The sequence below is a fragment of the Octopus bimaculoides genome, chromosome 14 (genome assembly GCF_046866305.1).
Source record: "Octopus bimaculoides isolate indiv1 chromosome 14, ASM4686630v1, whole genome shotgun sequence".
Taxonomy (NCBI): Eukaryota; Metazoa; Mollusca; class Cephalopoda; order Octopoda; family Octopodidae; genus Octopus; species Octopus bimaculoides.
Window position 1 is genome coordinate 22541319 of NC_142941.1, and position 17480 is coordinate 22558798.

The window sequence follows — 17480 nt, forward strand, 5'->3', positions numbered from 1 at the left end:
GGAAGGACTAAGTATAGAAGTTAGCACACAACATAGAAGTATAGAACAAGTATAGAAGTTAGCACACACTACAATATGGATGATGAGAAGAAGAAAAACCAAGTCAGGAGATGCTGAGTGGAGGTGGTACAAGACCAGACAACACTGAGGAGTAGAAACTACTGGAGAGTAGCGGTAGAGAAAGGGAAGACAATACACATGCGAGTCAGAGGTTGGAGTGTATCGGGTCAAGTCAATCCTTTGACAGGCCTTTATGTGGATGAGGTCTGTGTGTGTAGTAGTAGCAATGTCCTAGACATGGGACCAGTACTCCTTTGTGGATCTCACCAAAGCTTTGTTAAGGGTTAGTGACTGTTGGGGAAATAATCCTCCAAAGAACAATCCCAGACATGCTGAACTCACCACATTTGGTCTTTTGAGGATAGATTGCAAAATAATTTTCATTTCTATTGATGAAGTTACAATTGGTTAAAAAGGCTGTTTGGAATTTAAACACTATGTTCCATTTAAACCTGTGAAAGGAGATATCGAAGTTCGAGTTTACATCAGATCACACAACAGCTATGTACAAGGGTGAGTCAAAAAGTAATGCCATTTTGTTTAGGACAGGTATAATTACCAACACAGGAACATGTATAATACATCAAAATGAAGCTGGTCTTCTGTGGATCACATCCCTACTTCTCAACCGTTTCTCTCAATAGCAATGTTCCACCTTCAAATGAGAGCATGTATCCCTGCCCCGTAAAATTCTGTTGACTGTTCTTTGAGCCACTTCTTCACTACAGTTTTCACTTCCTCATCACTGGAATAATGTTTGCCTCTCAAACCCTCTTTCATGGGGCTGAAGAGATGATAGTCCAGTGACGAGGAAGTGAAAACTGTAGTGAAGAAGTGACTCAAAGAACAGTCAACAGAATTTTACGGGGCAGGGATACATGCTCTCATTCGAAGGTGGAACATTGCTATTGAGAGAAACGGCAACTATGTTGAGATGTAGGGATGTGATCCACAGAGGACCAGCTTCATTTTGATGTATGATACATGTTTCTGTGTTGGTAATTATACCTGTCCTAATCAAAATAGCATTACTTTTTGACTCACCCTCATAAATGACTCTCAAATTTATACTGGTAAAAAAAGTAAAACAGCAGTACTTCTGAAGTTACCCACCAACTGATTAGTAATAGGTTTAATGGAAATAATATTCTGCTAAGTTTATTGTGATAGTCTTCATTATTTTCTTTGGATTTACTTCTGAAAGTCTGGGAGAAAACAATAATAGAATGTGGAAGTGTGTGAGCAAGAAGCAGTGAAAACTAAGTCATTGCATTTTGAAATGAAACTAGTTCATCAGCTTCTCATGAAATTTCAGATCTGAACAAAACAAGAATAACAGTAGAAAACACATTACTTGCCAGGTAACATGGAAAACAAAGAAAACTTTCAAAATCGCTTAAAACTGGGTAGATTATGAGAGCTGGTAACTGGTTGCAGCTCATTGCCAAAAACCACTTTATTTTAAACTATTCTAATTATTATTTTTCACAACATATATGGGAATCAAATTTTAGTCATTAGGATTTTGATTGTTTGTTGTTTTATAATGCCTTTTTTTTCCGCTTTGTTTCATTCTTATTTGCTGTTTACATTACACTTTACTAAAAATTTTGTGTTGTATAAAAAAAAAAAATTATATATCATATTCTCAGGCTAACAAACAGCATCTTAAAAGGTAGTTTATTTCTTAATGGCACTTATCTTAAAAATTTTCTTCAGGTACATATGTGCAAGGGAGGTTACAGTTAAGATAATAATATGATTGTTACTCCTCACAGAAGTGGTGGTGGTGGTAGTAGTAGTAGTTGAAATACATATTTAGCTGGAGAGAGAGAGAGGGAGATGTAAGGAGAAGGAAGGTGGGAATGATATAGGGTACTTTACCATCTTCACATTTCTCAATGACTTCAAGGGTGTCTCCAGCAGTAACATCAATCTCATCTTTGTTCTGCTTGGTGAAGTCATAAACTGCAACATACTGCTCTAGTAATCGTGGAGTGGATATGGTGTTGAGATCTTGCTTTTTGCTGGAAATGGAAGAGAGGTTCAGAACATCATACTCAAACAACAATGGAAAAAAAGCTTTGAAAATGCATATACAATGCATGGCGATTTGAAAATGCATGTACAATGCATAGTGATAGGACAATGTGATTATAAGGAAAATGAAAACTTGGTGGCTGCTACAATGATTTATTGAACTTAATTGATTATTGATCAGTTATAAATTAGTTTCATAGTTTACCAATGTAATCTACACAACAAAATATCATAGCACCTTGTGAGACTTTCTTCATTGTACAGTCAACCAGACCACTTCCATTTCTAAGTAAGTATGGAAACCCAGAAAAGTAAACTTAAGCAGTAACAAACAAAACTTTATATAAATATTCCCACATATACTAATAAGAGAGTTTGGTACACAACTGGATCTTCTTGAGTTCCTGTAGAGGTACTGTCCGATCTTCCACACCATAGCATGTCACCATTGTCTTCTGAATCTGGTATGACAGGTTTTATTAATTTTGAACTACAATAGGAAATGTGGGGATTACCTGGGCACCAGAACAGAGCGCCAAGTCATGAACAGCCACAGTGCCTGTCTATATAGGTACCTAATATTTGCATAATTTGAATGACAATCAAAGCGTTCAACTTAATCTACAAATAATTTATTCTTACTTCTACTCACAAAATTTTAAGTCGTATTCATCCCTTTAAGGATATGAGTCTGGAAGTAGATGAACAGGTATATGCTTGAGTAAATAAGTTAGAGACAACATTCTCATTATAAGGGGTATACTTCCTTGTGTAGATAAATGCTGCAAGTTCTAGTCTCTATTCCTGAATCTTTGCAATCTTTACTTTTATATGCTATCTATTGTTAAATATAAAAGCTACAAAATTTAGATCAACAATCATCCTAAAGTGGTACCATGCTAGGTAATAGCTCCAATAAGGTACTACCTAAATAAGGGCTGTCACTACTTGATCTAAAATATGGTAATATAATTCACTTCTTGATATGATTGCCATAGGTCAATAAACCGTGGTTTAGAGACAATACAAACAACAATACCTGTTGTAAAACACACAGACAGACTTCTCGATGCATGCATACATATATACATGCACATTCATTCAAGTGTTTATATGAATATGTCTCATCATTCTCTTTAATTTATCCTTTGTGCTCTCCTCATCTGTCTGTCTGTCTGTCTGTCTGCCTGCCTGCCTGCCTGCCTGCCTGCCTGCCTATCTATCTATCTATCTATCTATCTATCTATCTATCTATCTATCGCTTAATGTATACAGTATATAGTCATGAGCTACTACTAATAATCTCATTCATTGAAGGTATTATCTAGACAGGTTTTAAAACATGCCTAGTGTCTCCAAGTAATCTTTGTGCTCTGGGCACAAGGCCCAAAAGTTACAAATTAGGACAACAGAACAAGAGAAATCATGAGAGAAAAACAAGACAATGGTGGGTTCAAAAAGTAGATTGTTAAACTCAGGGAAGACTGAAATTGGGTTAGAAGCCAAAACAATACTAAGGAATATTATTAATATCAAAATCAGAGAGATACTAAGCTACAACAATGGGATAATAGCAAAACTGCAAAAGATTGGTTTAAGAATTTAAAGAATAAGTATCAGGCTAGATTTACACTGATATTATAGATTTTTATTTCTCTATACCGAGATTGCTGCTTGATAAAGTGATTGAGTTTGCAAAAACATGTTGACATAGGTGATATAAACCTAGACTTTATCATGCAAGAAAACATTTCAATTTAGTAAGGGCTCAGCATAAGTTAAAAAATTCCAATACAGATGAACTGTTCAATGTATTAATGGAATTGTATGACTGCTGACATCTGACATCTTGTAAGTCTCTTTATATTAAATACATTGAGGTCAAAGTTCCTATCTCAACAATGTTGGTCTATGCCAAGATGATGGATTGGGAATTTCCCATGGCTGTAATGGTTACATTCTTGATAAATTTAGGCAAAATCTCATCACTATTTTTAGTCAATTAGGCCTCAAAATCACTGGCATTACTGATGTGTCAAAAATCAATTGTTAAGATGTTTCCCGAGATTTAAATTCTCATTCCTATAAACTCTTATACAAGTCCCACCACTCTATATCAAAGGATCATGTCTTGCAAGCTACTTGGCAACCTTACTATTGCCAGTAACATACAAAAGGACCCAGTATACTCTGTAAATTGGTTAGCATTATGAAGGGCATCAAGCTGTAGAAGCCATGCCAAAACAGACATTGGAGTATGATACAGTACTCTGACCTGTTAGATCCTGTTAAACTCAATATTAAATGATAATGATGATGATATATAAATATAAAAAATACACACACACACACAGAAACATAAATTTATACATGACACAGACACATTCATACACATATATACCTACATACATACATATAAACATATATACACACAAATATATACAAGTATATATATACACACACATACAAGTATATATATATATATATATATATATATATATATATATATATATATATATACATACATACATACATACATACATACATATATATATATATCTATATGTATATATATATATATATATATATATATATATATATATATATATATATATATATATATATACATATATACAAGTATATATATGTATATATATACACATATATATATATATATATATATATATATATATATATATATATATATATATATATATATACACATGCACAAATATACATCACTATCATTATCGTTTAACATTTCCCATGCTGGCATAGGTTGGATGTTTTGACATGGAGTTGACCAGCTGGGGAGCTGTCCAGGTGCCAATTGTCTGTGGCATGGTTTCTACAGCAGGATACCCTTTTTAATGCAAACTACTTTACAGCGTGTGTTGGGTGCTTTTTGCATGCCACTGGCACAGGTGCATTTATGCAGCACTGGCACAAGTGCATTTTATGTGGTACTGGCACCTACAAAGGACAAACCAGTATGTATGGATGACAGTGATTTTACTGCCATGTACATAAGGAGGGACCCTTAGTTACCAACAAAGGTAGAAGCTCTCTGAACTTTGCCTAGCCCATTCATACTCTAGCAACTACACTTTCAGAACTTCCTCTTCCACTGCTAACTTGGTCTCCTAGTTAACAGAAGCTAACTACAACTTCTAATGGTCCTCCACCAAGGACTGTGCCTTTTCCAATCTCTTGGACACTATTCAAGAGTTGCATAGGTCCACCTGTTGTCTGTGAACTTTGCTACATGTCTGGCCAACTGTAATTTGTGCTTTTGGCATTCCGTGATCATGTCATTTGTTCTGCAATGTTTTTGAATTACCTCATTTCAGACATGCACTTGTAATAATATTCTCAGCATAGACCCTTCCATGACCCTTTGCATCATAGCCAATCAATGTTCTTCTTCCCTCTTCATGGTAGCTCATGTCTCACTTGTGGATAAGGGCACAAGTAGGACAGTGACATTGAAGAGACTTGTACATGGTGTCTTGTCCAGTTTTTCTTGGAGCACATCTTTGATCAACATAAACATCGTCCACACTGTTCTTATTTGCTGCAAGATTTCAGCATTCATATCTTAGTGCATATTCCCTGTGTACCCCAGCTAGACATATTCATTTACCTTCTTAAATTCATCACTAACCACCTCTATCTGGCCTTGTGCTACCTCTTGTTTATGAGGGGCTCTGCCCCACCCACACCTCATCCTCTCTACCCTGTCAACCTTTTCCCCTTACATTTCATCTAACACCCATCACTTCTCTATCACCTGAGAGCAGGATAGGCACATACTACATCCCACCCTGGCTTTCTCAGTTACCTTTCTTACTCCAAACCACCTTCATTTCCCATTATCTTACCTCACCTACTGCCTCCACCAATCACCTCATTTTTGTGCCTTCTCCTCCACCCTGCACTGTTCTCCATTAACACCATGCTTGTCTACTATCATCCTCAATGTCCTCACGTATCAACAGTAACCCCCACCCCGAGCTCTCCTATATTTCTCTCCATCATTTGCTACAGTCACCTTTATCCTGCCCACTCATCCAGTCCAAACTTCTGTATCACTTCACTCCCAATGTCTCTCAAGGGCATGTCCCGACACATTTTCGCCATCATCTCTCTCTCGCTATTGCTCTCCTTATCTTTCTCTCTGACTCAACTCTCTTTTCTATTCCAACTAGGGCATTCATGTATCCACAGCATATGTGTGTGTATATATACATACATATATATATATAATTCCATCTAATGACATAATGTAACAGTATGCACAGTAAGTGCTGAAGTTGATTGACCACTAAAACTCCAACTTGAACTGCAATTAAAACAAAAGTGGTTTTGTAGCTGCCTAGCATAGAATGACTATAAGTGATTCATCATTGTGTGGGTAGATATATATTAGAAAGAAAGAATGAACAAGCAAAACACTTTAGTGCATGTAATTTATAATTCAAACATAATTGCTGAGTTGTTGGAGTAAATAAGGGATTTAGAAATAATGGATTGAGAAATAAGGGGCTTCTTTATCCCTTATTTACTCTAACAGTTATTACTCTGCAATTATGGTTGAATTATAAATTACATGCTCTAAAGTGATACCACACGTTTTACTTCTCCATTCTTTCTTTCTAAGACACACACACGTGTGTGTGTGTGTGTGTGTGTGTGTGTGTAATTGAAATAATTGCAGAAAAGAAGTTATAAATACTTTGAGTCTTTCCGTACAATTGTTTTAACAATCTTTAACAAACCATTTCATCAGGTAGAGATACCAAAATTTAAAACCAATTGAAAATACTGCCCTTATACACCAAAGAAGCGAGCCCCAAGAAAATAAATACAGGCAATGACAAAAATAATAAAACAAACTTACATTTAAGGATTTACTAAAATAAAGATATAATTATAAAAAAAATGTACAGAAGGAAAAGAACAAAAATAGAAATGAAGTGAAAATAAAAATCTAAGTGTAAAAAGCAAAAGATAAAATTTAAAACAGAAGGCAACCATCTTGCCAGCCTCTTTTCTTCCTTACAACCAAATAGTGGCATATGGCTTAATTTGGTACCCTCCTTATCAATCAATCCCCTTCAAGATGATGAGTGTGCTCATATGGGAGTGACCCAAGACCTTAGTTTGCGCATGTGTGAGCTGCACAAATGTTATGCAACAATAGTGGAAGAATTCAGCCTGCATTCATTGTCCTACAGCCTTAGCACAGGCCGATTCCTCTGACACACCACTCTGAATAACATTACAAGGGGCCTCAATGAGGCTCACTTTCCATCTCAACTAGAGCCAGTAGGTCTTGACCATGGGAACAGTAAGTGCCCCAACAGAATCACCCATTTCCCATTCGAGGGATGTAGATACTTAGTCTGGGATGTGATGTGCAGTGACACATTCTCTGATTCCAACTGTGCAGCATTCACTGCAAACCCAGGTGTTATCACCTGTGATGCAGAGGAGAGAAAGATCAACAAATACAAGGTCCTGACCAGCTGCTACCAGTTTGTGCCGGTCACCATCAAGATGTTAAGTGTTCTCAGACCCTGTACTACCAATTTCCTCCACAAAATAGGGATAATGTTGGCCCATCTGAGAAATGAGCTCCATGAAGTGGGATGGCTACTGCAGGGTGTGTTGCTGGCCATTCTCTACAGCAATGCCATCGTGGTTATTATTGCAGGGGCATGGCTGAGCACACCATTTGTTCCAGCATGTGTGGCCCATCAACGCTCTTCTCCATCTTCTGCTGCTTTACCCAACCTTTTTTTGTTTCTTTTCCTTCATAATCTTTCTTTTTTTCTTCCTGCTTCTTTGTACTTAAAGAGTGAAAGGTAGACTGTATGATGCATGTGTGCGGACAGCCATGCTACACGGCAGTGAAACATGGGCCGTGACTGCTGAGGACATGTGTAAGCTTGCAAGAAATGAAGCTAGTATGCTTCACTGGATGTGTAATGTCAGTGCGCATGCATAACAGACTGTAAGTGCCCTGAGACACAACTGCGCTGGTATGGTCATATGTTATGAATGGATGAGGACAGTTGTGTGTAAAAGTGTCACACCCTGGCAGTAGAGGGAACCTGTGGAAGAGGTAGACCTGGGAAGACCTGGGATGAAATGGTGAAGCACAACCTTCGAATGTTGGGCCTCATGGAGGTGATGACGAACGAAAGAGACCTTTGGAGATGTGCTATGCTTGAGAAGACCCAACAAGCCAAATGAGACCATAACCATGGCCTGTACCAGTGTAGCATAACCAGCCCATTTAAGAGTACCCTTCAATCATTGGGCAATAAACTGCTTCAGAAGACCTGTTGAGTCAAGTGAAATCATTGTCATGGCCGAGACCAGTACCGCCTGACTGGCACACGTGCCAGTGGCATGTAAAAAGCACTATTCAAGCGTGGTCGATGCCAGTGCTGCCTGACTGATCCTGTGCTGGTGGCACGTAAAAAAGTATCATTCGAGTGTGGCTGTTGTCAGTGCCGCCTGACTGGCTCCTGTGATGGTGTCATGTAAAAAGCACTGTTTGAGTGTGTTCATTGCCGGTGCCACCTAACTGGCTCCTGTGCTAGTGGCATGTAAAAAGCATCATTCGAGCATGGTTGATGCCAGTACTGCCTGACAGGCCCTCGTGCCGGTGGCATGTAAAAAGCACCCACTACACTCTCAGAATAGTTGGCACTAGGAAGGGCATCCAGATGTAGAAACCTTGCCAGATCAGATTGGAGCCTGGTACAGTCTTCTGGCTTGCCAGTCTTCAGTAAAAACCGTCCAACCCATACCAGCATGGAAAGTGGACGTCAAACAATGATGATGGTGTTGTATAATTGACTGTAGAAATAAAGATTTAAGAAACAAAATTGAAAGAGAACAGACAAAAAAGCTAGCTATCAAATAAAGAACAGGAATTAGCAAAAAAATCAAGATAATAGAGTATCATATTACATACAGAACAAGGCCAATAGCAACAAAGTCATGCAAACGGAATGAGTTCAGTGTAGGCATTATATATAAATTAGGGCAGAGAAGGTTTCACAGTATCACAAGGAAGATTAGAATGTGAGTTATCTTGTGAGATACATAAATGATTCATACTGCCATACTCTACCTAATATCCAATAGTGTCAGACTTATACACATATGCAGAGAAAAACAACAATTACTGAGACAAAGACATTCCTATTATATTCTTTTACTTGTTTCAGTCATTAGACTGCGGTCATGCTGGGGCACTGTCTTGAAGGATTTAGTTGAACAAATCGACCCCACTACTTTTTTTAAGCCTGGTATTTCTATCAGTCTCTTTTTAATGCACCACTAAGTTACAGGGATGTAAACAAACCAACACCAGTTCTCAGAAGTGGTGGGGGTCAATCACAAACACACATAGACTACACACACACACACAAGGAGCTTTTTCAGTTTATATCCATCAAATCCAAGGCCTTGGTCAGCCCAGGGCTATAGTGGACAACACTTGCCCAAGGTGCCAAGCAGTGGAACAGAATCCAAATCAATGTGGTTAGGAAGTAAGCTGCACCTTTTAATATAATACAGAAGAGAAAAAAAGACAATAACAATAACTGTAGTGGTGGTGGTGGTGGTGGTGGTAGGAGGAGGAGGAGGAGGAGGAGGAGAAGAATTGTTAACACACTAGACAAAATTCTTAGCAGCATTTTGTCTTTATGCTCTGAGTTCTAATTCCACCAAGGTCAACTCTGCCTTTCATCCTTTCAGGGTTGATGAAATAAGTACCAGCTGCATACCAAAGTTGATGAAACAAGTGCCTGTTGCATACCAAGGTTGATGTAATCAACAAGCTTCCTCCCACTAAAATTTCAGGCCTTAAGCTTATAATAGAACACCACCTTCACCAGCACTACCACTTACATCAATAGACACAAACAACACATATCTTGTGACACATCTTAGAGACAAAACAGACATCACAATAGAAGATTTTGTCTTCTCAATGCAAAACACAGCACCACCACAAATACAAATTCTAAAAGCCACACAAAACATATACAACACCATAAAAACAAACTTTCCAGAAGCTGTTGGGTCATTTGAGAGAAACCTCTGTAAACAACTTTACCAAAACCTTGTGGAAATACCAACACCAAACAAGAAGGGGACCACCCCACCAGAAAACAATGGTAAGTAGAGCTCTTCTCCATCCTAAATATTTATTATTTTTAGCATGGTCATGCTCAGAATCGGTAGTATGAATGTCAGGGGCCTTGGGTAACCTCTTAAACGACCTGAGGTCCATCAGTGTAGATGGAGCAGCCATTAGTGAAACCAGGCTTTCTGACCCACGGGACTTCATGGCCCTTTTCGATGGATATGAAATTTTCCTATCTCTGTATCGGCCAGGAGGTGGTAGTGGTGGTACCGTGGTGCTTTTCCGGAAAGGCCTGGATCTGAAAATAAAAGCAATCTTCCTGGATCCAGAAAGTAAGATGGTGGTCTTAGATGTGAACAGCAGTGACGGCGGTGCCTTCAGACTGGTGGCTGCCTATGCTCCAACAGGGGTAGGGCAGTCAGATTACTTCAAGTATCTGGAGGTTTTCCTGGCAATGTCTCAGACTTTAGTGCTACTAGGGGATTGGAACACTATCTTAGAGGAATGTTTCGATCATGTGGGAGTCTCTGATAAGAGATGCGGGTGCAAAAGCTTCACAAACCTGCTCAGACGTTTTCAATTGTCTGACAGGTACCAACTAGATAACCCGATTGTGCCAATGTAGACTTAAACAAATTGCATCGGGTCATCTAGATCGTATTTAGATAGAGTTTTTTGTAAGCCAGCAGATAAAGACAGTATAGGTTATCCACAATTTCATATAGTCGGTTACACAGACCACAAATTTGTGATCTGTACAATCGACTTAGATAGGCTCCATAGGCAGGGTCCCAGTTAGTGGAAGCTGAAAACATCGTTATTGGCATACCAAGCTTACAGAGACCAGATTAGTCTTTTAGTGAAGAGAGTGTTGACAGGGACAATCGTCAACTACAACTGGTGGTTTATTCTTAAAACGGCAATTAGAGTAGAATCAAATAGGTTTAGTAAGGCATTAGCAGTAAAGAGAAATAAAATAGAGGAAGATTCAGTTAGAAAGTTAGATGAGGTGCTTAGGACAGGCATCACAACCGACATGTTGACGGCAAAGTTGAACCTTGACCAATTTTTTGACGCCAAACATGAAGGCTGCATTGTCAGAGTTAAGGCACATCTACTAAGCAGGGAGGGGACTAAGACCACTTGATGGGCCCAAGTGGCAGAGGCAAAATGTGGCAACAAAGCCACCATTAGGTCTTTAGTGGACCAGAACGGGTGCAAGGTATTTGAACCAAAGCAGATGTGTGCGGCCTTTCAGCAGCACCTTGCTCGACTGTTTGGAACGAGTGATAGTATGGGTAACAGGAGAGACTTTGGTGTGTACTTGGATGGCCTGCTGCAACTCTCAGTCAGCAAGGCAGAGTGCTGCAAAAGACCAATAACAGCCTGGGAAGTACAGGAAGCGATGAAAAGCTGCACAAGAGGCAGATCACCGGGTTTGGATGGTCTGCCCTATGAGCTTTATAGTTCAATGCCAGACTTGTTTGCGGGCCTCTTAGCAGACGTATAGCTCAAGTGGCAACAAAATGGGAGAATCCCCACTTTTGTTTGTCGAGAGCTGGTGGCACTGCTGAGAAAGGACCGAAACAAGAGGGATATTATAAAAAATTTTAGGTCCATCACTCTGCTCAATGCGGAGTCAAAGATTTTGGCCAAGGTGTTAGCCAAGAGGTTGGTGCTTGTTGTGGACAAGCTGATTGGCAAGGTGCAAACATGTGTCATCCCAACCAGGACTATTTGTGACAACCTCCACCTCATGCACTACATCATAGAGAGGGTGGGTAACAATGCTGGCATGGGTGGAGTTTTGATCAATTTAGATCAATTTAAAGCCTTTGATCAGGTCAACCATCAATACTTGGCAGCTGTTCTCAGAGCTGCCAGTTTCAGTCCGGTCTTCTATGGTTGGATTGGTGCTTTGTACAGCGGCATCCGCTCAGGTGAATGGTCACCATTCAGAACCATACAGCATCTTGTACTCAGTCCAACAAGGGTGCCCTCTCTCTTCTTTTCTGTATGTACTAATACTTGAGCCACTACTGTGGAAGTTGGAGGTACTGAGGGGTGTTCTGCAAGATTTAGGGTGTGGGAGAAGCATGTCTGCTTACGCTGATGACATCACCATGATAGTGTCAAGCTACAGGCATGTAGACCTGATTGGCAACACACAACAAGAATATGAAGCAGTGACAGAAGCAAAAATGAACACAGAAAAATCAGTGGGCTTGCAACTTGGCACCTGGAGAAGCAAGCCAATGCCATCCAACAATGTCGTCAGGCACTGGACAGACGGTTTGGTTAAAAAATTGCTCAGGGTCTGGTTCAGTCTGGATCTCCAGGTGCAGAAAAACTGGGATGAGGTGGTGAGCATCCATCATCTATTACTGCTTGATCATCGTCCCTTGCTTCATTTGCTGGTTGACCAAGCTGGTGCACTTACTCTTTCGCTTTCCGTGGAAGGGGCATGTTCCACTGGTCAGGTGCTCAATCTGCTGTCATCAGCCTCTGAATGGAGGGGTGGGTATGCTGTGGTTGCTGATGTGCAGAAATGTACTCAGGCTATGGCATCTCCACCATTTTCTGGATGGTGAGCAGGTGTGGTTGCTGTTTGTCAGACTCGCTCTTCCACAGCTCGTCTCTTTGACTGAGCTGCAATCCTGGATTAGGTGTAGACCAAGGAAGGGTGCTTGGCACCTTGAGTGCCGTTGAGCACTCACAGCCCTCAGCCAGGCAGGCAATGCGATCAGTAGTAGTTTCACCCTAGTGTTCTATAGAGGGTTAGTGGAGGAAAAGTGCGACATCATTCTCAGGTAAACTCTAGGCATCAATGAGGATCAACTTACTGGTCTGTTCTGGAGAACTTTCAGGCCAGGGTCTATCGTTAACTTCCAGAAATCCCTCACCTGGCAGTGCTACTGATGGGTGCTGCTCATTTGGGATAAACTTTCCAGGTACAGAAGTGCTGTCAGCCAGACTTGCCCGAGGTGCGCTCAAAGTGATGAAACTGTTCTGCATGCACTTGTCCAGTGCCTGAGCATTGCTGACCTGTGGGTTTATGTTGAACAGCTGCTGTTGTGTGTAGGACAGATCCAGCTATCGGCTGAATCCATAGTGAAGATTGCCCTGCCGGCCTCCTTTAACAGGGAGGGGCAGGCAACCTTCATTTGTCTGGTGGCTGTAGCAAAAGAGGTAGTACGGTGGACTTGTTTGAAAGTCAGACACTTTCCTCTTTGGCCAAACTCTCATCAACTTTTTCAAGTTTCACTTGAAAAGGAAAGTGAGGGTGGAGAGGGAGGTGTTGTCTTCTAGCAAATTTATTGAAAGGTGGGTGGATGTTGGAAAAATGGCCAGTGTGAATGGACCAATTCTGAGAATACACCTGTACAAAGTATAAAAGGAGAACAGTTCTTGCCCTGTTGGTCAGGTACCCGTGGCTTTTGTGGGGTTTACCACAAGTAATCATTAAAGCACCTCCCCCTATTGGGAGTTTTACTTGTTACCTCTTTCTTGTTATTTAATGTTTACACAAATGTGGAAACCCTTTATATCGTCTTTTCATTATTATTATTATTATTATTACTTTTATAATAATTAATTCTGTCTAATTTTGGCACAAGGCCAGCAATTTTAGGGGGAGAGAGATGGCTACTTGACTGAACAACAACAACATGCTAAATATAAGACAAAAAACAGTAAAGCAAATACAAAGCAATTATAATTATGTTAATAATTCTTTCTAATTTTGGTACAAAGCCAATTGTAGGGGAAGGGGTGAGTTGATTATCTTGACCCAGTGCTCAATAGGTACTTATTTAATTGACACTGAAAGGATGAAAGGCATCTGAATTCAAAATGTAAATCCAGAAGAAAAGCTGCTAAGCATTTTGTCCAACATGCTAACAATTCTGCCAGATCACTGCATTTAAAATTATACTAATAATTCAAAGAATAATGAAATTATAAACAATAACAAGAAATGTAAAATTTAATCAATAAAACAATATAGATAAGACCAATAAAAACAACCACTAAGATAACAATAGTTACTGTAATGATATATATCATTATATTATAGTAAGAACATTGTTTCAGTAAATGTAAGAGTTACAGAATGAATAAACTGTATACATAATAGTACTTTGGTTCATATTGTGTGCGTACATGATTTGCTGCACGTTACTCTACACAGGATCTTTACATCTAAATTGAGAAAAGGAAGAGCAACAAAAAAAAAAGAAAGAAAGAAAAGAAAGGAGGCATAAATTATAGAAGCTCATAAATTTCCATAAATTTACATGACATGTGAATAAACCAGAATCTATCCCACTTGTTAATGGTTCACTGACAACTATGAACTCTGAAAAATGTAGTAACCACTTTATTTAATGTCTGCAATTAATAATTCATTCATTTCACTTATTTAGTAAGTATTAATTACCAGCAATAAGATCTGGAAATGCCATGTGTGCAAAACACATAAATATACATAAATATATATATGAGTAAATGCGCTAAGCAGTGTTTACATATAATCACAATATAGGTTAGTTGAAATATGTTTGTCACTACTAGTGCAAATCAGTCAATGTGTTGGCTGAATTATATATAAAGCTATAAGCTTTGTCAGTTCGTTGAGGGTTACCCCTCTCAGGTACATCTGATTGACAAGTCAACAAACTCGAAACATCAATGTCTCAGATTCCCGAGAGAGGGTGACACTGAACGAAAGGGGTGTTTTCACACCTTTTTACCATAAGAGAGAATTTTTTCTCCATGGCAACTGCAGTGTATTTGCCTTTAGAAGTTGAGATGTGAGACAAACATATTTCAACTAACCTAAATTATATATATATATAAGTATTGTTACCATTATATACAGTAATAATGAGGCGGCTAGCAAGTTTCTACCTATACAGGTACAAAAACTGTAAGAATGTAGTTGTGTAAAGCCAGAACAATCTGAGATAGTAAAAAGTAGACTACCAAAAGAGAATGAAACAGAACAAAGTTGCAGTTTTACCTTGTATTTCTATATTTTGGAGTGAAGACCCCTTCTTCAGGACAAAGAGAAAAAAACAGTAGTTGGAAAAGGTTGCTGCTTAGAGCAACAAACTTATATATATATGTTGTTGTTGTTGGCACTCCATCGCTTACAACGTTGAGGGTTCCAGTTGATCCGATCAACGGAACAGCTTGCCCGTGAAATTAACGTGCAAGTGGCTGAGCACTCCACAGACATGTGTACCCTTAACGTAGTTCTCGGGGACATTCAGCGTGACATAGTGTGACAAGGCTGACCCTTTGAATTACAGGCACAACAGAAACAGGAAGTAAGAGTGAGAGAAAGTTGTGGTGAAAGAGTACAGCAGGGTTCGCCACCATCCCCTGCCGGAGCCTCGCGGAGCTTTTAGGTGTTTTCGCTCAATAAACACTCACAGATATATATATATATATATCTATATATATATATATATTTATATATTTATATACAGGGTGCAGCAAAATGATAACACAGTTGTAGGTTTAATAAAAGTAAAATAGAGTAAAGAACAAAAAATGTGTTTTATTTCCGAAATGTACATATAATGCCACTTCGTTTCAATAGGTGCAACTTGTGACATTTTGTTTCATTTTACTTTCAGTTGCCAATATATATATTGGACGGGCGAGCATCATGCTTTCATTGTGGAGACATGAAGAACAACGAATCCGTATGTGCAACACGAAGAGCATTCCGTGTGCACTTAAGGCTTGGTAGCTATGATCTTGTACCTACTCGGGGTTCATACTTCATTTGGGGTCCATACTTCTTCGAAGAAGACAATGTTACAGTGACTGTGAACTCTGTCAGACAGGACCTTGATGTCTGCCATGATGCAGGAAAGTATACTAGTCCTTATATATTTAATACTCTATATTTAATACTCAATATTTCATATATTCAATAAAACATTCAATACTTCATTTCATTTTACTATTTATATTATATATTCCATATTGATAGGTGTATGCACTTGTATATGCCAGATAGTGGCAGAGGTGAGAGAATATATCAAACATAAATTAAAAACAGAACACAAAGGACATTGCAGTACATGTGTTTCAAGCTTTATAAACCTATTATAATGGATAATACTAAGTGTACTTTTTCTTTTGTGATGTAATCTTTGGACTAAAAATTGATGGCGGCTGAAGAGAGCTTTAAACCGTGCTGAACAACTTTTAATAAACAAAGTTGTACAATCTGAAGTAAGAAAACAACATAGAAACCTTGTGACAGTATGGCTTGACGATAAGAAGGCATTCGACTATCGCTCGTTCATGGCTGTTGAAGTGCCTACATCTGGTAAAAGTACCTACACTCTAATTGCTGCTATAGAGAGACTCACAAAGACATGGACAACAATTCTCACCCTTCCAAATGAGAACAGACAAAGTTCACTGACAAAGTTCTGTGATGCAGCAAAGAACTTTGTCAGTGAACAGGCCGCGGTCTCAAAGTGACGAAAATATTTTGACAAATTAAATTTAAATGTTGAAGTGAATCTAACGGTTTTGTGTGTTATTTTAAATGGCTTATAAACACCTTCCATGCTGCAATTGTATATATATATATATATATATATATATATATATATATATATATATATATATATATATATATATATATATATATATATATATATATATATACATATATATATATATATACCACAGTAAGCACATAAATGCGAAATAAGGTGGAAAAAATAGTACTCAAATTTTTGCTGCTTTTTGATAAAGTATATATATATATATATATATATATATATACACATACATGCATACACATATATATACACACACACATATACACACACACACACACATATATACACACACACATATATATACATACACACACACACACGTATAGTGAGAATTTACAAAAAAAACAAAAGAGGAAGATGGGTGTGTAAACAGCAAACAGATGTATTAGTTTAATGCTCGGGAAGTGAGAAAGTCTTTTTTCGCTTTTGAGCCTATGCTCTTCAACAAAAAGGAACACTGGAATAAACAGAGCAAGAGAGGAGAGGTGGGTAGGAGGAAGAAGGTGAGAGAGGAAGAAAGGAAAGGAGGCGGGTAAGATGAAGAGGGGAGGAGAGTCAATCCCATATGGCATAAAGGAGCAAAGAAAGAAGATTAATCCCTGTTCACGGTGAAGATGGAAGTC

The 17480-nt window shown here is 38.6% G+C and overlaps 2 protein-coding genes across 3 annotated transcripts in view; one reads left to right on the plus strand and one right to left on the minus strand.

Annotated features, from left to right (window-relative positions):
* The window catches only part of LOC106873660 (uncharacterized), a 100656-nt gene that overhangs the window by 19702 nt on the left and 63474 nt on the right, over nt 1-17480 (minus strand). For both annotated transcript variants that reach the window (XM_052972755.2, XM_052972754.2), the window contains one exon: nt 1945-2087. In XM_052972755.2, coding sequence (XP_052828715.1) covers nt 1945-2087 — 143 coding nt within the window. The remainder of the gene's footprint in view (nt 1-1944; nt 2088-17480) is intronic.
* LOC149132642 (uncharacterized) lies at nt 9239-16809 on the plus strand. The gene is made up of 2 exons (XM_089362513.1): nt 9239-10298; nt 15910-16809. Exons 1-2 carry the CDS (start codon nt 10112-10114, stop codon nt 16023-16025), a joined length of 303 nt encoding a protein of 100 aa, XP_089218639.1. The 5' UTR covers nt 9239-10111; the 3' UTR covers nt 16026-16809.